The sequence below is a fragment of the Myripristis murdjan genome, chromosome 6, assembly GCF_902150065.1.
Source record: "Myripristis murdjan chromosome 6, fMyrMur1.1, whole genome shotgun sequence".
NCBI lineage: Eukaryota > Metazoa > Chordata > Actinopteri > Holocentriformes > Holocentridae > Myripristis > Myripristis murdjan.
Genome location: NC_043985.1, coordinates 6,171,294 through 6,197,289, shown reverse-complemented (window position 1 = coordinate 6,197,289; position 25,996 = coordinate 6,171,294). Strand labels below are relative to the sequence as shown.

At 42.2% G+C, this 25,996-nt stretch overlaps 1 protein-coding gene across 1 annotated transcript; it reads right to left on the bottom strand.

Moving 5' to 3' along the window:
* Positions 1–7: 7 nt before the first annotated feature.
* On the bottom strand, positions 8–22,500 carry slc6a15 (solute carrier family 6 member 15). The gene is made up of 12 exons (XM_030054187.1): positions 22,377–22,500; positions 19,953–20,459; positions 14,922–15,079; positions 14,007–14,133; positions 12,940–13,121; positions 7,532–7,642; positions 5,922–6,163; positions 5,236–5,425; positions 4,814–5,006; positions 2,947–3,106; positions 2,366–2,528; positions 8–1,391 (listed from the first exon to the last, which is right to left on the bottom strand). Exons 2-12 carry the CDS (start codon positions 20,248–20,250, stop codon positions 1,011–1,013), a joined length of 2,205 nt encoding a protein of 734 aa, XP_029910047.1. The 5' UTR covers positions 20,251–20,459; positions 22,377–22,500; the 3' UTR covers positions 8–1,010.
* Positions 22,501–25,996: the final 3,496 nt, after the last annotated feature.

The window sequence follows — 25,996 nt, the reverse complement described above, 5'->3', positions numbered from 1 at the left end:
ATCGCAGTGCCAAGTATGGATCATATTTGATCTTTAATCTCGACAGGGGAAAAAAGACAGTGCATTTTAAGCCATTTCATGGAAAAAAGTATTTACAAGGAGGACTCAGCCCTCGAGTACATTGACAAGCACATTAGTAAAAAAAAAAAGAGAGACCAGCGTTAAGGATTTGAAGCACTTCTGAACCATAAAAACACGGTGTTCTGATATCCAAACTATTCAGATAAATATATTTATAATATTTATATATTATATTTACAGAATACCTTAAATATACAACATCCACCATGTATTCTATAAACAAATATAAATTATTTAGGCACACTTTTTTTCCTTGAACATCATGGGAGTGGTTTTTCAATGCCATCCTTTCACTGTTTGAAATAGGTTGTACTTTCGCCAAGTAAAATGCGGTCAGTATTGCATCATCACGCCATCAAAAGCGGCTACACTGCTACTAATCTCTGTACTTTTCTGCCAGCAGTTGGGGGGTCATAATTTACACAGCCATTTTACAGCACAATGTGAAGCTGGCTTGATTCACAGTGCGCGCAGATGCGCTGGCGGCACGGTCCCACGCTGACCTCTCGAGCCCACCACTTAACCCGCTGCTTTACAGACTCCCCTCTGTAGATTCTTGTTCAAGAAGGCTTGGTGGAGCGACCACCTTATTGCTTACACCTATTCTATCAAGTTTGATCTGCAAAGGAGGAGTGAGCAAGGGCTGCAGGGAGCAGGAGTTGAGAGATCAGTGTGGGACGCGGCCAAGCAATGGGACAAGGAAACAGACAAGGATGACGTTTATCCTCACACACTGTTAAGGTAGACCGTCATATAAGGTTCAGAGACAACAAGTAGGAGAGAAGCTACAATATCTACAAAGAATATAATACAGTACAGGTTAAAATATATATATATGCGGATGATTCCGCAGACTAAATGCACACAGTGGGGTAGGGGGCGGGAGTGGATTGGCCGACAGGGATGGCGCGGCGGGGCTTACAGTCGTTCTACAAGTCTGACTCAGGCATGTCCGGCATGTCGGCCATTAGGTAGCCGATACCATAACGGCCATTGGGCGCGGTGTCTGCGTCGGGCCCAACGCCGCCGCTCTGCTTGCGGTAGATGCTGTTGCCCGGCATGGGTGAGGGCGCCTCGCTCGGGGACTTCCCGTGGATGAGGCTGGTGTCGTCATCCTCCCCGGGTCGCGCGCTCTCCTTGATAATGCGGCCCTTCTTGTAGGAGACGGTGGAAAGGCCACTGGCGTTCTCGTCGATAATGTTGAAGTAGTGTAAGGCAAAGACCAGGGGCACGGGCAGGATTGCCATCACCACGAGGGAGATGCAGACGACAATGCCCCAAGGAGGGAAGCTCAACGTCTGTTCGCTGGCCTGGCGAGGTGGACACGAGAAACACAGTCACGATGGATACAGAGGTACAGATCGACAAAGGCAAAATGTAATATTCATTTTCTTGTGAGCAGACAATTTGTGTAAAATGTGAAGCATTAAGGATCATTTTCTCATTTCTGCGGTGCTCTTGCGCATCCTATTAAAGGTGCGCTTTGCAAAACTGCTGAGGGTGAACTGAAGTGAGGACCCTGGAATAAGCACAAAATCAATCTGTGATTATGATAGGCTGATAATTTAGACTCAACCCTCAAATTACATGCTTATACTATATTGTCAGTAGAATCTAAAGGGTCCTCACTTGAGTCAAAGTTTACCTTTAGTGGTGCACAAATTCTTTTGTACAATGAAAAGTAAAGTTTCTTGAAGCTATTTTTGTGTTTAGTTGAATTTATAGGGGAAGAAATACCTCATGAAATGTACAAATGTCTGGTGAAACTCCTCCATGTCAGGTCAGGACAGGTATGGGAAGTCAAGAATGTCTAATCACCGACTCTAAGATGCACTTTTCAGAAATGATGACCTATCATTGTGCTCACTCAGGGGAGCCAAATCCACTTACACGCCTCACACTGATGCTTTGTTCGGCTGCAGGTGAACCCAATTAGCTGGATTGGAGAGCGGAGAAGTGACACTGTTTTGCAGACAGCGATTGCTCTATGTATTAACGCTTCAAAATGATCAGGGCCTGTAATCTCGCATCCTCTTCATCTGATCAAACAGGTCTGTGTGGTAGACCATACATCCTGTTGTTCTTTGCGGGTTAAAAGACGCCTAAACACCATGTGTGTTTTCCAGTGAAAACTTTGCCTTTTTTCCCCCTATTTTTAGCAGCCGCCACATTACTTTGAACCCTTTAATTTGCTTTTTAGTTGTTCCAGCATCAGCGAGTAGGAGAACTTCCACCCCCATTGATCCCTGGTCCCCAGAGAGGCCAGGCGGAGACGTTGACTCACCAGTTCCTGTATCCAGGCACTGTAGCTGGGCGGGGTCATCACCAGCTGGATGAAGCTGGAGACCAGAAGGACCAACAGCAGGATGGGCGTGATGTACTTCCACATGTAGTAGTAGAAACGGAATGGCGTGAAACCCAGCATGTCCTTCAAGTCTTCAAAGAACCTGAGAGGGGAGCATTGCAAGGGGGCGAGAACAGAGCAGCACAGTGGGAGGTGAGATCAGATCTTGGTGGTAAAGAATTCACAATGGTCTGATGTTTATGTTTCATAAACCCGATGGCCTTTATATGTTGCCTTTATGGATCCATTTGAATAGTTGCATTCCAGAAACATGACAATATTATTTGGAAATTAGCCTAGTGGTTAAACTACTAAATGAATCTGTCCACAAAGATTATATTTGGTTGGCAAAGGCTATAAACTAGTTAATGACTAGAGCATATCGATCTGTAATAGTAGGTGTCACTGTATTCAAACGGCAGCTATCTCATTTTGGAATAACACTTAGTGTAAACATTTGAATAAAATAGTGTAGTTAAGGTTCATTTAAGACATATATGCCACACATGGGGTGTACATACTTATCAGTCCCGTAGATCCAGGAAATGGCTAGGTTCTCCAGTATGACAACAATGAGCAGAGGCAGAGTAGCCGAGTAGTCGTCAAACATGGCCACAAAGTAGTTCCCTGAGCGCTGAACAAACAGGAGCCCAATGGAGAAGGCCAGCACACAGCATCCCACTGCAGGACAAGAGAAGGTCGTTCATTCCATCAGAATTACTTTAATTACCAATAAATTGGAATTTGTCTGGTTTGGGGAATTTGTCTTGGTGACCTTGTTGTGAGGAAATGTATACGATTTAAGTGCAACACCTATCAGTAAACAAATACACTTTCAGTGTTATATGTGGGACTTCATCCTTACTAACAGTATGTATCTGCTTCCACAGTTAGAGCTACATGTGTCCAACAGTTCAGAAAATGTTACATGAATGTGGAGATTATCTGCAGCAGCTGTTACACACAGTAACACTGTGTGGCATACCCAAATGAGTGGAGCAGAGTTGCTGTGAACTAAAATGGAGAACAAGTTGGTACAACCCACTTTCTCAAGAGACCAAACAAAATGGGCCGCATCCTGTGAAGTTAACCACAGTGTTGACATGTGAAGCAGTGGCTAAGCATCAAGTATCATTAATCAAACCTGCTGCATTGTTGGTCCTTTGTGTGGCTCTTTTTAGATTTATTTTGACTCTTTTTTTTTTTCCCTTAATGTACATTCCTCACACCATCTAGTGCTCCTTGTAAGGAGGGTGCTTAAAAGATCCGTAGTAAAGACTCTGTTCTTTGCTCTGTTCTTTTTGGAGGCAGTTCATATTATGAAGTGTTCTTGTGCAAGAAGTGGTTTTTTGTGGATGTCCTCATCTGCTCCTCTCTAACTTTTTTTTTTTAACAATTCATTGCAGAGAAGCCTACATATCAGTGTAGTAAAAAAATTCAACCTGTGATACATAAACAGGTACACAGTTCAGCCAGAAGTGGTGCCCTGCAGTGCAGCACTGTCTTGGTTAAAGGACCATTCCAATGTTTTTGCATGTTTTATCCCTGTTACTACAATTCAAATACACATTTAAATTAGTATTCACCCTTTCTCAGAATATAGTAGTATGTTTTTTTTTTTCTACCTTACAGGCAGCCATTCATTTTGTGCCAATATGGCACAAAAATCAAGTAACAGAACATAACTGTTACAATAAATGCAATTTAAAAATGTGGACTACTGAGAACCATGTAGACTCAGCCTTTAAATGAACTACTATTTCCATGCTTTCAGTTTGATCCCAATTGTTCTCACAGAAATTGTCCCTTAGCAGTTTTGTCTACTGCAACTTTTTAACATCTTTGAGACACATAATCCATCACAGTGAACATCTCACCTAGGTTTATTTGTGCCAAAGTTACTTTACTGTTCTGTTCTAATACAGTTTAATACCTGCACTGAATTGAAAAGTTCACATGCTGTGCCAACATTCAGGAAATTGGCTGCCAAACCACATTACATTCACACACTATTTGGTCAGAAAATCAAACCCAGAAAACAAATAAAAGAACACAGACATTGTGAAAATGATGATATAGATGTAGTGCTTTATCAAAGTTATGATAGTTACTCTAACTGCCAAGTAGGACATTAGTTTTTTTCCCGACTTATTTAGTGCATCATTCCTCTCTACGCAACAAACTACAAACTGCACAACAGAATGCACGTCTCTGCACGTCTCTGTCATAAAATAGTCCCTGAGGGAGAAATTGTTTTACAAGCTGAATTCAAATGTCCATTACCTCCAATCCTGGGCACAAATCTTAAAATTTGATGATGCTTTGCACAATGTTTTGTAGGGTACACTGTCATTTCAGGAATAATTCCTATCATAAGGTTTCTCTAACCTGTGAGAAACTCCTTGCGGACTTTGAAGGTGTCTATCAGTGGTGTGAGGATGCCCTCGATGGTGCCGAACATGCTGCCCAGGCCCAGATTAACCAACATGAGGAAGAACATGACGGACCAGAAGGGCGAAGCTGGGAAGTGGGTCATGGCCTCTGTGAAGGCGATAAAGGCCAAGCCTGTGCCTTGAACCGCCTTTGGAAGAAAAAACGAACAGATTGACAAATGGATGCATATTCAACAGGCGAATACCATAATTTTCCCAACAGGGAGTGGATTGTTTTGATGTAGTTTGGTGTAATATGACCACCATCGTAGTGAAATTACATGGTAAGTGTTAACAGTTTTATTTTAATTCTCTGAGCAGGCAAATCTTTGTTTTTTGCTGTATCTGCTGAGCACATCATTTGCGATTGGTACACACCTTGTTGAGCTCCTCTTCAATGCTGCAGGAGTCCAGTCCCAGCTTTGTGTAATCGTTCTCTGTCACCTTTTTGATGATCTCTGTCATCTGCTGGTAGTCCTCAGCGCTGACATGAGTGAAATTGATGTGGTGGGGGATCAGGTTGTTGCTGATCTCACTCCCCAGCATTCCCACAATCTTCTTGGTGTTCCTGAGAAACGGGACAAGGGATAGATACTGGATTATTGTGTGTATGGAAACAAGACCGATAATAGATAATACAACACCTGTTGTTGTTTACAGATATGTATATATCTATCTATATCTATCTATCTATCTATCTATATCTATATCTATCTATCTATATATAGATAGATACATATATAGAGAGATACATATATATTTTTTTTTTTTAAATTTTTTTTTTACAGTTTTTTTTTTTTTTTTTTTTTTTTTGAGGTTCAACATAAGTGGATTGACTCCTGCCAGAGCACCCTATTTTTTGTCTCCTCTACTCTACCTCTACTGTTCCCCTTATTTCCTGATGTCTAAATAGCGAAACATACGAAAAGTGAGGTCACCTCTGCTTTCAAGAAAAGCTACTCTCATCTATGTTCACTAGATTGGGCTTTTAAAAGTCTACACAATGCACAGAGTTGCACCCGAGCTGGAAATGACTTTAAAGTCGGGAGGAGGCTTTTACTCACAGGGCGACACATTTGGCGTTCATGATGTTGGCTTTGAAGCCGAGCACGGCGAACACCACCAGGGTGGCCAGCACGGAGGTGAAGAAATTGATAAAAGACACCAAGACTGCGTCAAAGTGGCAGTTGTTGTCCCGCTTGTTGTAGCTGGAGAAGGCGATGACACCACCGAAGCCGAGGCCCAGGGCGAAGAAGACCTGCGTTGCTGCCTCTCGCCACACCTTGGCCTCCAGCATGATCTCCAGCTAGAAGCAAGAGCAAGAGTCAGAGCGAGAATTGATTCTGTGGATAAGTACAGCAAATGGAGACAAATTTGTCTACACATGGGCACACGTGGAGTTATTATCCATGTGTACCTATATGTGTGCCCAAAATACCTGATAGCAAAATGCAAACAAACAGACGTTGGCTGCATTTCCATCAATAACAATTGCTTGCGATGCCATCATGTTAAAATATGAGAAAGAGTGGATCAACAATATATCAATTTTATTTTATTTTTCAATTTTATTTTTTAATATTAGTTTTTAATGAAATGCAACAATTTATTTTACATCTGAGAAATATAACAAATGTCTGAGAAGGCCTGCATCACCACAGGCTGAACTGGCATAACACTGGCGTTACAACACACCCAAAGAAATGGATGGTAGCCAGAGTCGTGTTGCAACATTACTGACAGGCTCCATGATAAACTAGTGGATATATGGCGTAACATTTTGCAGGTTGCTGAACCAGATTGGTTTGAACAATTGGTACCGTTTTCTTGAATCAACATGTCACTCCACTGTGTTACTTCTGCCAGCAATCCTCAACATGCTTACCAAAACTGGAATTTAGATATTTCTGTGAAAATTGTCTCTTAATCCAGACAGTTTTCACACTTTATACTGGCGTTCCATGCACCATCTGCCCAGATCAAACATGGTCACATCATGCTAGATGGGCACACAAGAGCATTTCCACATTGTTGTTTTTGTGTTATTTATTTATTTATTTTTTTACCAGTTCAAGCACAAAGCAGATGTGCAGAAGATGTAACCAGCACTGTACTTTGATGTCTCCAGCTAAACAGAGAGATGGTAGGAGAATTGGCTTTTGAAGTTGTAAGATGTCAGCCGATGAGACAGGGCAGACGCAGGAGACGGGCTCTGCTGTGTGAATGAGTGTCTTAGGCTGGCTGGTTACATAAAGCCTCAGCAGCCCCTGTTTCCATGGTGAGTGGAGCTGCTGCTGAAATGATTCCACGGCCCGAGGTGCCATTGGCCCGTTACTGCTGGGAAGCTAGCCTATTACAGCGCAGAGCCATTTTTTGAGTTCAGACACCTTTTTATTGAATAAAATGTGGCTTAATATCTGCGGCTGACTGATAATGTGCATAAAGTTCCAGTACACAGCCGGTGCACTGCATTTTTTAACAAGATACAGCTGCTTTGAGACTGTCATCACATGCGGTCCAGTGTATTTTTCTGCTTTCTGACACATTCTGCTTGATAAAGATATCCCTCGTATTGCAGCACAGACATAGAAAAAAAGTCTATTGTTTTGTTCAGTATAGTATCTGCCCTGAATTTGCATTTGGACGGAGCAGAGAAAGACCGGCTGGATGGTACCTTGGGTGTGAACATGTGTCGGATCCCGTCCACCGAGCCCTTGAGGAGCAGAGCTCGAACCAGGAAGCAGATCAGCACGACGTACGGGAACAGGGAGCTGAAGTACATCACCTGAAACCAATCAGTGGAGCTTGGTGAACTCACACGTTATCAAACACACACACACACACACACAGCAGTTCAATACAGGACAAGTGTAGCTCAAATCCAAACTGAGGCAAGAAATAGTGAGACTTGTGAGCCTCCAATTGATGAGGGACAGACTCCCCCATGTGCTTCATAATGAGGCCAAACACACGGTCACGCGTGTAAGGTCTTTTACACAAGTTATATTTATTAGCTGTAGCACATTCGCCTGACAGCTGAAACGTGTGTGAGGCAAAATTTTGACAACTAAGAGCAAAATCTGATTACACTTGAATAAGATGCTAAAAACCTAACCAACATTGTATTCAAAGCAGGCTTTAACCCTTTATAGGGCAAGTGACTATTTTTGGTAATTTCAGAAATTTTACATATCAGGCCCATCCCCTGTCTCAGTTAGTTCAATAATCATTTGGTCTTCACCCAGCCAATCAGCAAAGATCGCTCTACATCCCAGGTCACATGAGTGTGGCCAATTTGACCAATCTCAATGGCTTTGATTTTCTATTACAAAATGAAAATTTTAGAAAAATTTTATAGAAGTAATAAAGTCCTGTCATGTTCTCTAATAACAGTCTAGGGTTATTTTTTGAATTTCAAAGTATTTCAATGAGTGCCCGATAAAGGGTTAAGCCCAAACTGAGTTGTATCTAACTTCTGTTCATGCCTTTAACCTAGTTGCATGAGCAGTCATATCATGTTTTACTTGGTGTGGTACAGACTACATCGATAATTTGCGGTGTCTCCTTCACATTCGGCTTATCGGCGTTTTTACATCAGTTACTGGCAGTCTCGCATCCTGATAATGAGATGACGATAAACGCAGTGTAGGAGACGCAGTTCCTGCCAGAAAAATGTGTGTCAGATGACGACACCGGCGGATGAGGAAGCACCGCTGCTGCAGAAATAAATAGCTCGTCCTCGGGCCTAAATAGCTACTCCGTGTTGATCAGGATGAGTTTAAAGGAACCTCAAACAAGAAAGAAGGAGCATAAGCAAAAAATATGAAAGGAGAAAAACCGTGCGTGCAAAAACCTACAAGGCTGAGTCACTGTGTCTTATATCTGCTGTGGAGTAGATGCCCTCATTTTTTTCCCAAATGATGCACATCTCAACACGCTGGCCTATATAACAATGTCAAAAGTGGGTTTCGGTTTTCGCGAGCTTTTTTTCACATATCATTGCCATGAAATCTTGTTGTTTTTTTTCATGACATGCCTATTCAACATTTTTTAAGTAATGTCAAATAAGGCAAAAGATGGTAGCTGGTGGTATTCACTTCTGGATGGAGGAGGCGGCAATGGAAGGGACAGGGCAGGAGAGCTGAAGGCCCGAGTCCAGCCCCTCCACTCCTGACACGTTGGTTTACGGGCTTGGCAGTGGGATGTGGGCGGAACCAGTGGGGGATGGTTTGAGGTTGACTCATGAGTGGAGCTGATGATTCAGAGACAATGTCTGTCCTGCATGGTGGTCCATATGCGGCCCTGAAGGAGCCTTGTCTTTTAGGGATAATTCATGACAAAACAATCTGTCCCCCGATGTTAGACGCCAAGAGCCGAGTGTCTGATTTGTGATTCACAGGCGTTTTTGTAAAGTTTACGTTTGTTTGATGTGAGCCCCTGCACAAGATATACTTTCTGGTAATGTGAAATTCCCCAAACCAAAGAAAATGTTCAGTCCCATATCCGCAGGAAATCGTGTCAAAAAAAATTGTTTCTCTGTTACAATTGTCAAAGGAGTATCTTTGTGTTTTATCTCGTCATAGCCTTGGAGCCTTGGTTCTCTCTGTTACCAGCTTTGAAAAAGAACTGTTCAAATATAGACTGAATGTAACAAGATAATGAAAATAAACACCTACGGCTATTTTTTTCCTGGTTGATTTTTGTGAACTGCTCATCACACAATACATAAACTGTGTTCTACCAGTTTATGGCGACCGGCACAGGAGGTAAAGTGTCCTAATGTGAAGACAAATGTCATAATTTGAATAGATATTGTTTTTTTTTCCTCAGCTCTGTGTGCCATTCTCTGAAACAGCTCGCAGCTTTGTGCTCTTGAATGAGAACGCCATCATGACCTCGGTCAACACAAAGCAGAACAGAAAGCAGGCTGCTATTTTCAGTGGTAAGTAGTTGTCTCCTCCTGTACAGCCTCTGTCTGATGTTCTATCAAAACTGTCTCATGGCTGATATGCTATCAGCCATGAGACAGTGCTTCCACCATAGGTCATGTTCTGAGAATCAGTCTATTATCTCCATAAACTACTACCAAATATGAAGATATGTTTTCCCAAGATGACAGAAGGGCATGTGGATTTGCTGATATTCCTCACATATATTTGATCTGCCTGTTACAAATGTTTTATACTAAAATATTTTTTTTTACTTAGCACATAATTGGTTACTTTAATGGGTGTCTGGCATCTTTGCAAATTATTTTTTTATCAGCATGCTTGCAGAGAATTTCACTGTTTTACCAAAATGCATAATGAGTCCCCTTTCCCTCGCCATAAACCAGAAATGCTTTAGTCCCCCTCTTTTACCGTACACTTGACAATCAAGCCAAGCCAAAAGAGCGCGTATAACCATGGAAACCAAACCAGCCTGTTCTCTTTCATACCCTCCCACACAGAATTGGGAGAGAAATGCAGATTGCGGAAAAGGGATGTTCCTTGGAAAAAAAAAAAAAAAAAGCTTTTGTGAACACGGGCGGATAAGGCATTAATATTCTTTTGTACACGAGCTCTGATTAAGCTTCAAAGACACTGCTGGCCCCTTCCAAGAAAAAAAAAAATTTCATGGCCATTTCCACTCTAGCCAACTCAAAAGGCCATCTAGACACACAGAGAAGCTGGAGGACTCCCATCTGGCTCGAACTGTACTATTAGCCACCAGCCTGGGTGGCTCCCATTTGGCTTTGTGCACAAATGATGGCTATTTCTTTTGTTAAACCCAACAAAAGACACAAATCCTTGTAAGACACAGTCATATATTACATGAGACTCAGTGAACTAATTGAACAGTATCTTCTGTATAATCTACTTTTTGATTTAATGGAAAGACCTTATGAGAGAGAACATATACTAACAGGTAAAAACCCATAAAGGCATTGCATGATTGAAATAATGATAATGATGACTGTGGTTATCAGTGACATTTCACATCTACAGGATGTGACAGATTGGGGAAAAGGAAACTGTCTGTCAGCAGCCCTGCAGATCACCATGGCGGTGGACCAAGATTAAAGCATCTCTGCTGGAGAAGGCATCCATCTTGTTTTGTCTGTCTGCTGTGGCGACCGCAGTGCAAAAGGCAAGGTTTCAATCGTAGACAGCTTTTCGGATGAGACCTCAGCAAAGGACAATGAGTTGAAAGGGGGAAAAACTCATTTAACTAGCACACCTCTTGCACCATCACAATGAAACTGAAATTCTAATAATAGTGCTGGGGTGTTTGAGAGGCGGACGGGGGTGGTTACTTTCTGGTCAACTCACAATGCCAGAACTCACCTAAAAAGATGATTCTAAATCTAACACAAAACCTAACCACAGAAACCTTACATAATGTTATTTTTTAACTACAAACCTAACCTCTATCTTATCTCCAACCTTAAAATTGCTCAACACCTTTGCCTTTACTCTACTGCAGGCAAAAAAATGTCATAGTCATTTAGACATATTTAGTCAAATTTATTAACTCTTCACCACAATTGTGGTATGGAGTACAAACAATACAAAATAAATGATGAACAGTCATAATGAGTCATCACAGGTCGAAGTAAAAAGAAAAAACAAGCCTGCACTCGATCATTTAAAGAGTGGCAAAACCTTATTCAAGAAAGCACCCAATTTACATATTGTTTGTAAATTATCAGTCTTCAATAAAGCTATACATTTAAACATAGATGGGCGATATTTAGGCAAGTACTTATTTCTGGTCTCGGACAAAATTAAATTTTTACATTCAAACAAAACATGATATTCATCTCCCAGGTGGCCGTCATTACAAGGGTTACAAAACCTTTCATTCCTTTCCAGACCCTTTTATCTACCTATTATTTTAGGAAGTCTATTATTAGAAGTTCGGAGATTACAGATGGCCTGACTATACTTCTTATTTTCACAGAGTAAATATTTTTCAAACTTAAAAACTTCTTTAAATTCACAATATAAATCACATGAGGACATGTTCTGTAGTTCATAACGCCATTTCTGCACAAACTGATCCTTTAACCTCTGCTCAACTGCCATCTTCAGCCATTTAATGTTATCACATCTCTGGTGATGTGATGTTGAAGATATGATGTTCATTTTGACCTGACACACTTTGTTTTGACCCGGCCCCGGCCTGACACAAGGACTGGGAATAATACCAACATGACTTTGGCATCAAAGTGTCTTCTCGGAAGATTAAAACCTGCCACTTTTAACCAATTAGTGCAACCTTAACGCTGACCTTGAAAGTACACCGGCTAATGCTTGTCATATGATATGAGAAAACTTGGAAGGATAAAGCTCACCTGGAAAAAGAAAGTGGCTGGGCAAGTTTGCAAGCAAACGGCAACCTTTAGCAAGTGGGCTAATCCTTCCGGATGCTAGTCATGCCATTGTCAACTCTGTTGCACTAAGCTATGCTAAAGAAGCTAAAAACCCCCCAAAAAGATCACATGAACTCCCAGAATCATATCTAATACTGTATCATTAGAGAAATGTGTCAAGTAACATTACAGTAGATTATTCAGCAGTGTCTTTAGAGCGAGCGCCCATACAGTGTGCCCCCCGGTAAGCTTGAGGTGAGCTAATTTCATGAGAGGATTTTCCAAAACACTTGGCAAGAAATGGCCCTTTGTTTTAATCATTGCTATCCATTTTCTGGGGGAAACTGAAGTTGTATTTGCAAGGTTCCCAAGGCCCGGTTGCCAGGATTGCAGGGTAGTTGTAGTACTTTCTCCCTTTTTTTCTCTGTAGTTCTCACAAATCCTCCCCCTTCTCTGCCTCACTCTTTTTTTTTATATATATCTTTCTGTCTTTCTCCCAATTTACTTGGGCTGGCTGGCTGTAATGTCAGTGGGGGCAAAAGACAATTAAGAAAGCAAGGCGTTTAACCCTTAACTGTTCCAGTGGAGCTGCAGGAGCGTGGGACTGTTCTGGGCAGCTCATGGAGAAACAGGACAATGCAGAAAAAAATGCATGCATCATCACCAAAACTCAGAATAAAGGTTAGGGTTAGGGTTAGAAAAAAAAAAAAAACAACACCTCTACTCACCTTCCCAGAAGACTGGATTCCCTTGATCATGGCTAGGCAAACCATGGACCAGGCGACCAGCAGGCACACAGTCATCTTCCAGTTGAGTCCTCCACTCTCAGAGATGCTGTTGGAGATGTCCAGGGCCTCGCGGTACCAGTAGTAGGTGGTGGCCGAGCTCTTCTCACACTCCGGTACCACATCTATGTACAACACGACAGGAGTTATGGGATAGCCTTGTCTTTTACCTTTTGCCTTTACGCTTCTTCCCACATTTTTAATTTCACACATATCTTTGATGTTGCATTGTATCCTTATGTATAGCACTTAGTTATCGTATATCCTTTATTTCCTTTGTAAAGCATTCTGTAATTATTTTGGTAGGTGCTTTAAAAACAAACTGATTTTTTTTTTTTTTATATTCAATCATAAAGTATACAGTTATCAGGGTATATGCAGGACCTTTTTAAGACTTTTTCAAGACCTTCTCAATATTTTTTCATACCTCACCGCCACTTCAAGCTGTAACCATTTACATCAGTGATATTTTTAACTTAACAGTTTTAGTTTGTGATAAAGAGTATAGACCGCTATGATACAACAGAGCGTACTTTGTGCTTCTGAATTTCCACCCGCCCGCTCGCTCTGGCGCTCTCAGACAATTTACGAACACACCCACAATAGCCTAGTTTTTTATGTACCTGTTCATCTTTGTTTTTTTAATAAAAATGAATAAATTCACACACTTTTACGATGTTTTTGGGACTCAAACTCTTCGACAGCTTATTCAGATAAAAAAAACTTTAAAAATTTAAGACTTTATAAAGTTGTGATAAGACTTTTTAATACTTTTTAAGGGTCTTAATTTTCCCAAAACTGATTTATCACCTTTTAATACTTTTCAAGACCCCACGGATACCCTGGTTATGATGCAGAACCTGCAAGACCTATCAAGAAGACCTCAGAAGGCCTTCAGGCAGCGAAATGTCTTGTAAAGTAGATTCATGTCACACTGTAAATTATGCTGACTGAGTGGCCCTGCAATCTGGTCTTCCATATGCATGAGTGTGATTGCAATTGTGCCTTACATGTACTGGTCTTGTTCTTGACGAGTGGGCACTCATGCCATGGCAGAGGTTGCTGGAAGGACTGAGAGAAGTAGAAGAGACTCCAGCCGATGATGACATTGTAGTAGAGCGCCACAAAGAAGCACACCTACAAGAAGAGAACAGGGTTGACAATACCTATTCGAAACCGGAAAACAGGAAAAAGGATCAAGGCTTTTTTTATAATCAAGGTTCAGGTTGAATCTATCTTCAGGCATTTCCTGCAGGGGATTTAAGTATTCCACCTAATAATTAAATACACAATAGTGTTCAATTCCCTGGCCACCTGCAGTGGGCTTAACCAGAACAGAGATAATAATAATTTGGTGGACGTTTTGGTAGTCTACGTGATTGTGTAGGTAAGTGTGCACTCTTACCAGCTGCAGTCACAATAGTTGGCATGGTTGCAAATAACTAACATTGTTTTTGGCCCAAATGTGTCACTGATCCACACCCAGTCAGAGACTCAATTTCCTAGCCTAACCCTCTGCGAAATGCTTATCTTGGCTGCATCACAACATTTAAGGTGAGGACACAATGATTCTAAATTTTTTTAATTTTGTGTGAGGTGCAACAAACACTTGGTATGAAATCTTCATGGTCTTTACACATGACCATCAGTTTCCCATCATCATTGGCTTATGATGTACTCCGATGGAACTGCAAATAAGAATCTATCAGTTCTTCCTTTGTTAACTTTTGTCTCCATCTTTGGTGCTCATTGCTGTGCTGTCACTGCACTGAACTTCCCAGAGATCATTGGTCAACCAATAAGTGTGTCCGGCCCTGTGACATCTTTTTCTTTGGATTGAGGCTAATGATGAGGTTCTTTTGCATCGTTTTCATTCATGAATGTATAACAAAGGAGCTCATACAGAGCGCCGGTGTCGAACTCACCACGCAGCTGGCGAAACCGATGCCCCCCAGGCGAGGGCTGACGTAGTTCCACACCCCGATGCTGCCCCTGCGGATCCGCTGTCCCACGGCGAGCTCCAGGAAGAACAGCGGGATGCCGATCAACACCAGCAGGATGAGATAGGGCACCAGGTACGCTCCTGCAGACAAAGACATTACAGATGTAGGACACATGGAAGGAAAACCACTATATCATGTAACTGGGTGGCACCGTCTCAGTTCCTGGCAACAGCTTATCAACACACACGACTGTCACACACACCAAGTATCAGGGCAGAACAATATAGCAAAAAATTATATTGCAATTAATTTGACAGATACTGTAATTGCAATATAATTTATGATGATTAATTGTTCAGGCCTACCAAGTATACACACACCAGTGTCTTTTAACGGCATTTGCCGTGTCCTATGTACACACACACACACACACACACACACACACACAGGCTGCCTAAACTGTATGTCTCCATCTAATGGTAGCTTAAAAACATATAAACAGTATTCCTATCCATTACAATCCGAAACACACATAAATCACACATACACACACACAAACGCACACACCACTCTCTTAAACTGTATGTGTCTATGTAATATGCCCATCATGGTGACATTAAAAAAAAAAAAAAACACACATGGACAACACACACACTAGCCTCGTCAGCAGTGTCTACATCTCTATTCATTATGGCCCTAACACACATACATACACACACAAATTACACACACATCAGTCTCTTGAACTGCATTTATGTCTCCACCTAATACATCCCTCATGGTGTGTGGTGCAATCAAATAATTCTGGAGGCCAGGAAAGATGCTGAAGTCTAAAATTACCTAAATTACAGTGGGACATTAGAAAAAAAGACATTCCTCTCTAGAACTGAGGTTTCAGGGCTGAATGACTAAGACTGAGACAGGCTATAATAGTGCAGTGCATTAAAATACAGGGGGGCATATCTCTTGTGATAGTCAAGAGTACTCGTGAGCCAGAAGCCTGCCAGGCACATGATGGCAGAGAGAAAACTAGAGAGTCTAAAAAAGTCTTTGTTCTGAGGAAATGGCTGCTGGTTTGCTGTTATCTGTGACACTAGATTCTACAATAGTGTGCATCTTTCTTCCTCTGACATATGGGGGCAAGGTGAGGCGGATGTATGCTGAAGGTCTAACAGAGTAATGTGTGTATGTGTGTGTGTGTGTGTTTCTACCCTGGGCCAAAGAAACCTGTTGAAAACCCATCACATGATTTCAAAAATACAAGGCTGCTGATAGGAAAACAAGCCTTCCTTTTCTACACCTACTTTTCAGAGAGATGTTCTTCTTCTGACAACTAGGGATTTACCTTGTTTTGCATTTCGGCACTTCATACTAACACCTGCGAAATTCTAGAATTTTCAATACCTGATTCGATATCATGATAGAAGACAGTTTGTGCTCCTATGTCAGTGCATACTGCAACTAAGACGGTTATTTGAAATCAGTCCTTCATTCGCTCCATTTCCTGCTCACTGTTTTAACAGGGACATTAAAAGTTGATGTGGAACGGTTGATGTAATGTTTGCAATGATTCACTGATGATGACATAAACACGTCAGCCGCGAGCTTATTGTTTTTAGCGTTGGTTTCATCCCGTCCCTGTCTCAACACAGTTTATTGTTTCATCTGGCAGGACGTTCATTCAGATCCTTTCCTGAGTCCTGTTGTCCCTCCCAGGTTCACGCTGGATGGGAGTGGTCACAGCCAGGAAGTGTGTGTGTATGTGTGTGCATGTGTGAGTATGTGTTTGTGTACAGTCTGCCAACTGATGGTTAATATTAAGATGCCTAATTCTGGCTCATTGTCTACACAAAGCCCTCTGTGAACAGGCCGCCGCAGCCTTCAGCATATGTGTATGTATGTATGCGTGTGTACAATAGGCTACCTGGTTTCTAAAATTAACGGCATCTAATTCTGGATCAGTGTGTACACAGGGCGTCCCGGGAAGAAGCTTTGACATCAATCAATATCAAAACCCCACCAGTCTCCATTGTCTTTTTTCAAAACCTCAGCCGTCTCCCTTGGACATTCAAACGCTTTGATCGAACTTTGAGAAAGAAAACAGCCCAATAAAACACCATTTCATCTCGTCTTAAAATAGTTTTTGGTTCAATTCAGCTTAGATCAAAAACGATAGTGGAGCTGGTTTATCTTGTCCAGGTGTTGCCAAGGAGAGTAACATTCCCCTTCCTTTTGGAAACACCACATGTGTAAAAAAAAAAAAGCAGGGTGGGAAGCGGTGATGATTCACATGCATGACTACTGTTCTTTCCAGAGGATTTGCTCGATTCATTCATAATAAAGTCGAGTACAGAATGTGGCCTCTGAGAAAAAAAAAAAAAAAAAAAAATCTGTTTCCTCCCCACTGCCACGTGGCTTGGTGTAACACACAGGGGATGATTCAAGGTATTGAAACTGCCTTAAATGTTTTCGACTGAAATCATCATTAAGGGAGCTGAGAATCTAACATTGGCTTCCACCTTAATGGCTCCTATGCGAAACACTTTGAAAAGCGCAGGGTAAGGGAGCGCAAGATGATCCTGGCAGGCTTCTGACAAGTCTTTTGATGGGGTTACAGTGCTGCGCTTCTGTTGCCAGGCTTGACAGCTTGAAGAATTTGCCACAGCATGCTTTGGCTTGAAAGTGTTGCACAAAAGGGGGCATGGCGTTAGCAAAGACATCAACAGTAGGCAGATGCACGGTGACACATTCACTACATACACAGTTGTGAGTGGAAAGGTGTAGCAAGCAGAGGAAAGGCAGCAGCATACACAGCACATGATATAGATATGCTCCAGGCGGATGCAGATAAAACACACACACACACACACACACACACACACACACTGTGACAGCCCCAGACCTGCCATTGTAATCTAATTACAGTTGAACACAGCAGGGTGGCCTGAACCATTTAAAACAGCCTTGACAAACATGACAAGGCCTTGGGAGGGGTCGTGACAAGAGCCGCTGGGAACCCATCTCACACACACACACACACACACACACACACACATATAGAGCTGTAGCTGTTTGTGTTAATTGGGCTTATTCAGTGGACAGATGGACTAACGCAAATGATGCACATGAACATACACATGCAGATACTCAGTGTAACATGTGTATACAGAAACACACATACACAGGTTGTGTTTTATCTAGGCAGCCTGTCTGAGAGGGCTGCATTTAATCAGCTTTCTCTTGGCAGCCAGTGGCTTTACATAATCTCCAGGTGGGAAATGTGGCAGGTTATAACCTTCCCAGGAGACATTCCCTACTTGATTAGGGCTCTTTAGCATGATCACGATGCCATGTTTTCACTGTAATAGAACAACACTCTGTGGGGGGAAGAGGCAACTGGGTCATACTCTCATTTCAGAGCAATGTGGGAAATGTATTTCCGATTCAAGCGAGGCTTAATTTGCTTATCACCGCTGCGACCTTGAACCGACGGCGTTTGCCGAATGATTGGGTTATTAGGTGCCGTATGTTTCTGATAACGAGGCAGGGAGGGCACACTGACACACACAGAAAATCACATGGGTGTCACGTCGTTCTTGAAACACTCCCATCACCACCAAGGTTGCTGAGCACTGAGTCTGGTTTTGACAGTTTGAGTAAAGCGAGGGGGGAAAGGTTTCTGTCCCCATCTCTGTCACACGCTCTGTCACCAGAATGAGACTTATCACACCGATACAAAAACACAGTCTGTTCAACACGTGTCAGTTCTAGGAATGAGTCTAAGCACTTATCATGAGGACTTTGTGGAGGGTTGTGATCTTGTCATCTTGTAATAAATGTTCACATTTTGAGATTCTAGAATCAAGTACATTTTGGCCTAGCATGACTTCTCTTTCATTTTCACAGGACACTCTGATCTTGATATCCTTTCCAGCAAGCAGTTTTGGTGTTGAAGGAATGTAGACACAATGGTATGCACCAATGTTGAACACGTGTGCCAGTGTAGCGCCAAAATGACAAGTTTAGACAATGACGGTGGTTAGCTGTGGCTGCTCAGTGAATCATTTTGAAAAATCAAAACCAAAGTAACCTGCTAAAATCAACTAAAAACAGTTTCCAAAGCTGGTTTAATCCGATTTTCACTGTCATATCATTTTGTGAATTTTTGTGCTAGTCTGAGTTGACATTGAACTTGGCCACCCCTGTCCCATCATCACCATCCTTGAAATCCTTGCTGCATTACTATTGGTTGCTTGTCATATTGCCTGTTATTATTAATGATAAAAAAGTGCATTTTAATGTGATGGTCATTATTTTGATGTGATGTTTGCATATGTTAGCACATGTTGTTATTTATCCATATGTTTGATCAAATGTTGAAGGTCACAGTGCAGCTGGAGTGCAGGTTACCAGTCTATCACCGGGCTGACAGGTAGACAAACACATTCACATCCGTGTGCAATTTGAGTTTTCAGCTCCTCTGACATGCATGTCTGTGCACGAATGTTGGAGGAAACCCATGTGAACACGGGGAGAACATGCAAACTTGACACAGAAAGCAGCAGCTGGTATTTGTACCCAGGGCCTTCCTGCTATAAGGTGACAGTGCTAACCACTGATCGAGAGCGCCGTCCACACCAAGCCATCATGCTGTCCTTGTGATAAATATCGATAACGGAATAAATTCCTCTGATATTATGATATTCTCATGATATTAATTTTTATGCGTGGTAATTTTTTTTTCTTCACCATAGTTGTTGCATGTGACATTTTTTAGGGTGAAAAGCCTCATTACAATTTTTGTTAGTATATCTTCAATTAAAAACGTTCTGAGTCAGTTCAATTTTTTGCAACCTAAACCGTGATACTAACAGAGCCATGGCCTGAAACTGACCCAAGAGTGAACTATTGCACCCCTAATTTTGTCAACATCCCCCAGCCTTGCACTGTGCACAAGAGTCAGCTGAATTCCAACTGCGGAAATGTAACCAAGGACTATTAGCGGTGACTCACCCCCTCCGTTCTTCTGACACAGGTAGGGGAACCTCCAGACGTTGCCCAGGCCTACAGAGAAGCCAACCTGGGCCAGGATGTACTGGAGCTTGCTGTTCCAGGCCGGGCGCTCCTCCTCGCCGTCCGAGCCACCCTCCTCCACGTCGCACTCTTTCCCTTCCACCTCATGGTTGTTGACAATCAGAGAGCTCTTCTTGAAGGAATCATCGCAGGCGTCCTCGTTGGATAGCAGGTCTTTGACAGACTCTGTGACATCGTCGTCAAGCTCTCTCTTGACGGCCTTGCTGTTTTTGGGCATTTGATAAAGCAATCAAGGGCGAGGGGTGGAACGTCGTTTTGGTTGGCAGGCTGGAACGGCAGAGCTGGCGTCCAAGAACAGTCAGTTTTAACTTTGGCAGCTGCAGAACTACAAGTCTGGAGGTGTTTGGGCTCAAGGGGCCGTGGGGCTGGAAACAGTTCTTGTAGGTTGTGTGACCAGAAAGTTACTTCCTCATTATCACCAAATGTCTGTGGGATAGAAAAGGGGACAGTACAGTATACGTAAAAGGTATAATAATGGAGAAGATGCTGCAAGAGTTGAGTGTCTTGGTAGGCTGTGTCAGTGCTTCATCATAAATACAAAAAGAAAACATTCCTGTGGGATGTAGCTGAGTTCATCAGTTTGGATGCTACATTGTTTCTCTATTATTTGATTTCCTTGCAAAAACTGGCATCTGATTTGAAGTGTCTGATATCCACAGTTTGGTGACCTTGACAACTGATGATGATTTACAATTGTAATTTTTAACCATATTTTAGATATGAAGTACTACAGTCAAGGCCTGACTCTGGCCCTGTGCAAACATCTGGAGGGTTTTACTGTAGCATACTGCCTCAGGTCAGTTCATGGAAAAACACATGTCTAATTTCACTGATCAATCCAAACACAGAGGTGTTGATCTGGGCCTACATCAGAGCAAAGTTCCCATCGAAAGATTGAGTCATAACACAACATCTCACAAGTCTGCACAGGGAATTGTTGTTTTAACTCTGGGAATGCGGCGGGGCCTTAGAATAAGCTAGTTTATGTCTCACATGCACATCACATGGCTGCAGCACAACAATCAATGAATGGCGATCATTTTATTAATGTTAATTGTCTGGAGAGGCGCAGGAGCGTCGTTTCGCAGGAGGACTGAGCCGTGCCAGGTCAAAGTATGGAGGCTATCACGTTTCGTTTCCACGCTTCTGAATTATTGAAGGAGCGGGGACATTTGCATACCAACCCAAACACTCGTTTCCCCATCCTGGTCCGGGACGGGGAAAGCCCTCAAATAGAAACCATCGACTCTAACGCTGAAAATATGATAGTAATAAGAGATGTGGCGATAAACGAATACGTGTAAACTCCTAATTACAATACAATTACAATCACACATTTTAAGAAACTCATCAATCATTATGTTAGTTCATTCAAAGCTCCATCCTCATACATCTTCCAGTTTGACTCTATCTATTAATCTGTAGCCTACAGCCTATAATTTCAGGAAGATATGCCAGCCGAAAAAGGTGGGTAGCCAACACTGCCCCCCTCCTCAAATAAAAAGGCGGGTAAGCGGAGTTAAGGTGGGCTCACCCCTCCTCCGTCTCTCCGGTCATTTAGCCATCAGCATCCTTAGGTGGTTTTTTACAATTTTCGGCTTTTCTCAAACATATCCCTGGGCGTGGAATCCCCCCACCTTCAGACTATCACGATGCCACCATGCCGCAGAAAACACATCGCTCTGGCCTTTCACCAAACCCGAGGATTAAGTGATTAATAGATTTCCTATACCACCTTCAGATTAGCCTGCTTTGTGTAAGGCAAAAGGCCCCTTTTATTCCATAATGTAGTGAACGCGAGAAAAAAAAAAAACGGGGGACAAACGGCGCTTTATTAGAAGCGTTCGCATCACAGTGTATCACCAAAATCAGGGCACGGCGTTGCTTAGGATAAGAAGGATGGCTGGACTGAAAAACGCATGATTTAAAAAAAAAAAAAAAAAAAAAAAAAAAATCCTATAGCTGTGTATCTGCTCGTGACTCAGTAAAATCAGGAACCAAAACCTGGCCGGTGCCTGAAACAAGGTTAGAATAATAATAGTAATAATGATAATAATGATAACTCCGACAAGCCAAGCAGGTGCCATGTGGCTCATTGTGTATCCGAGCACAATTTGTTCCTCATAAGGATGCGCATAAATTAATTTACTCTGTCGCTCCCTCCCGCCCAGTCTTCATGCCATCCATGTGAAGTATTTCATCATTCACTGGACACATCCTGCGCACTGGTACCTTAGTCAGCCTCACACACACACACACGCACACACACATACACACAGACACACACACCTAAATACGTTAAATATCTTGAAACTCAGCCGGGATGGAATGGAGGATACTCACCGGTGTGGAATAATATTCGTCCTTTTCTGAAATGATGCGTCTCAAGGAATGAAATTGTGAGAGCACATGCACGGGGCAGACATTATCACTTGCTGTTCACGGACTAGACTCGCCGGTATGGTGTCACAGACTCCAACGCCTTGCCTTGTCTAGCCCTCAGCCCAACACCCAGCCCAATGACGGGGGTGCCCCGCTCCGTCTTCCGCCCACAAAACGCCCCTTATGTAATTCAATACCTGGCATCTCACATCGCTCCGAGTTTATGTCTTAAACCAACGACACGCTGTTATGAAATACCTTGATTTGTTCCAATTTAAGGTGAAAATAATATTTTTTGTTTACTAAGCCTCCCCCCTCCCTATACTTCCACTTGGTACAGTCTACTACAAATCATGAGGAAGGGGTTGGCGTCTGCACCCATCGGCAATGTGGCACTGTTTATAAACGCTAATTTCACTGATTGAACATGAGTTGATTCCGTAACGCCTTGATTTCCTGGCATTAAGGCGTTTTCCTGTGGGAATGCAAGGAAAGTTAGGGATTACAAGCTGGAAATGTCACAGTTTTGCAAAATGCTCGCATATTGCGCATCCGCATCGCCCTAGCCATCATCATTACCGCAAACAACAACAGCAACAATAATAATGATGATGATGATGATAATAATAACCCAAATAGCCTACATGACTAAGGAAGTGAGTTTCAAAGTGCGAATGTGCGCAGCTCAGGCCCATCAAGAATCATCATCATTTGCTACACAAATTTCAAATGAATACGAAAGCCACATTTTTTTTTCATGTTGGTTCAATCATCTCAGTGAGGTGTATGTAGATTTAAGCCCAAGGGCAGTCTACCGCAAGTTTATGACACAATAGTGCTAGCCTATTTCATTGATTACCAACCCATATGAGCACATGGGCCAGTCTGCAACATCTAATACAAATCTATTACACAGGCATAGTGATACTGGAAATTTGATCTCAGAATGAGCTGTGTGTCTGTTGTGTCTTTTGCTTGCAAAATTAATAATGACAACACCAATAACCACTAATAATCAATAATAATCACCACTGCTCCTAATAATGATGATGATGATAATAATGATAATGATACTAGTACTACTACACATAACAATCATAATACTAAATATAATAACCCTATATGCGAAACTTCAGAATTGTAGTTGTACAAAAATCACCACAAAAATAAATAATTAAAAAAAAAAAAAAAAAAAAAAAAAAAACACTATGGGAATGGTGTTGGAATATTATAGTGAAAATACACTTGTGATTTTGAAACACACTATTGTATTCCTACATAGGAATACTGCTAATAATAGTAATTTCATGTCTTGGTGCCTCCAAATGGCAAAGGTTGGAATTGATAGACTGCGGTGAAATGTGCCTTTAGATATCCAGCCCTAACGCATTAGTCATAGTAGAGACAACAAGCCAACATGTCTTCAGGCACTTCCTTTCACCTGGAAGTTGTCTTGTCTCACGGCCACAATCATTTGGTCGAATTCGTGCTACTTTGACTCGGCGGATAGGAGAGGAAGTGGAACGCCACCCAGCTCCTTGTCCCAAAGTTACCCCGGAGTGATATGATGACCATTTATGCGTGTTCGTCAGGTGCATCAAGGATATCGCACACAGAAATACCAACAGTAGCTGTCATGTGGTCTTGCCAGGCAGAAGTGTGTTGTGTCCATGCAGTTGTGTGTATGTGTGCTTGAAGCATGCAGCAAATCCAGTTACTTTACAGTCATAGCCTTTATCACATCTCTCTCTCTCTCTCTCTTTTTTTTTTTAAGAGTGAAGTGTAGCTCACACAAACTCGATGCCTTGTACTCCTAACACAAGCACAAGCCATGGTACTCACTGTACCCAATGTCCAGGATATTTTTTTCTGCTCACAACCATTTTCGCTCTGCTGGAGCTCAGGGTGAGCAGCCTAAGTAGAGACACTGTTATTGATTGCTCCTAATAGCCAATCTCCCATCAGCAGTGCAGCAGCAGCATCCATTCACATTCACATTGAAATCCTGGAAGCAGAAGAGGAAAAACAACAGCAACACTGAATGCTATTGGGCCATATTCTGTTTGGATAATGAAGCTACAGAAAGTCTATGGGCCCTGAAAACTGTCAGATAAATGATTGGATCTCTGGTATTAATTAAACTGTATCACCTATTCAAAAGGCCAGAGGTGTAGACAGTTCACAATCACCATCAGACGATGCCGGGCTGCTGAACCCCCCATCTTGGAAAATCTGGTTGGGGATCTTCGTGAGTCTCTTAAGCACCATTTGGGGTGAACACGGTGCATCAGCCCACCGCTGCTCCAATGCAGCTGCTCAAAAGCCCATAGTGGAAGACTGTGGTTGTATCGGGATGTTCATGTGTTTAACTCTGTGAAACATGAGCAAATTCATTTTCTCTCATAGAAATAACATTAAATCACCACAGAAATTACTAAAAAACTTGCCCAATTTATGAAGGAAAAAAGAAAGAAAGTTATCATGAAATTGCCGCAAATCACCCACAAAATGTAAAGAAAAAAATCACAATAAACTAATTATTAGAACTCTCAATTGTCCAAAAAAAAAAAATAAATAAATACAATTAAAAAAAAGTCAGCCACCAAATTAAAAAAAATAATTATTTTACTCAGAGGGTGTAATAAAAGCTTTTATAATAAAAGCGTCTCGATGGGCTCCTATAGTTTCAAAGACTTAACTGTATGAAGGTGAGACAAAGCGGATGCTGAACAATAACACAAGGTGCTCAGAAAACCTGGATAAATAAGGCTTTAAAATCTCAATACCATGCTCACCACCCTGTTTGTCACAAGTTTCACCCTCCTCTTGGCAATGTTAAGGTCATAGGTTGCGCCCTTTTCAGCCAATCAGCATGGGACGTTGGTCAGTGCCACCTCGACCCATGAACGCCCTCTCACTGGGTCTCATGATGTGACGTGGGGGCGTTTGAAAATTGCAGCTCTGTTTGTGCTAAGCCTCACCCACTGCCATGTCCGCTTGAGGTGGATTGACCCCAAAAAGTTAATTACCTCTTCGCTTGCGTTAGAATGAGGATGCAGGGAGGTGTTGCACCGGCTCCTGCACGTCAGCGCTCGAGTCAGTGTGTGGCAGGAAAATGGGTAAAAAGAAATCAAAGAGACATCGCAGCACATGGCTTTTAATTTTAATTCGATGCGACGATAAACATTTGACGCCAAAGCATCTTCGTAGGGGTCAGAACCAGACTCTGACGCTGATGAAGATGCGTTGCCATCAAAACATTAATCCTTGTTTTTTTTTTTTACCCATCGCCTTGCTGCACATTAAACACCTCTTCATTGTCCCATGACCAACCTTCCCTCCAAGTTTTGTGCGAACCCATTCAGTACTTTTTGAGTCACCCTGCTGACAGATGGATGGATGGCCAAGCAGACAGATAAACAGATAGACAATGCGATCACCTAACCCTTTATCAGAGGTTTCATCCCCTTGATGGTTTTACTTTTTATGTGACAGAACAAAGAAACATATTTCATTGAAAACACAGCACTGTGGCTGGTGGACGCTAGAAATGGAAAAATACAAGAAGATGTGGGCCTGCA

What these genes read in the sequence shown, in the direction of transcription:
- slc6a15 (XM_030054187.1), bottom strand. Translation starts at nt 20,250, where the DNA reads ATGCCCAAAAACAGCAAGGCCGTCAAGAGAGAGCTTGACGACGATGTC. An exon ending in TGGATCTACGGGACTGATAA is followed by an intron (nt 2,529 to 2,946) that starts GTATGTACACCC and finishes CTCCCCTCTCAG; the next exon opens with GTTCTTTGAAGACTTGAAGG. An exon ending in GTGCCTGGATACAGGAACTG is followed by an intron (nt 1,392 to 2,365) that starts GTGAGTCAACGT and finishes CCACCTCGCCAG; the next exon opens with GCCAGCGAACAGACGTTGAG.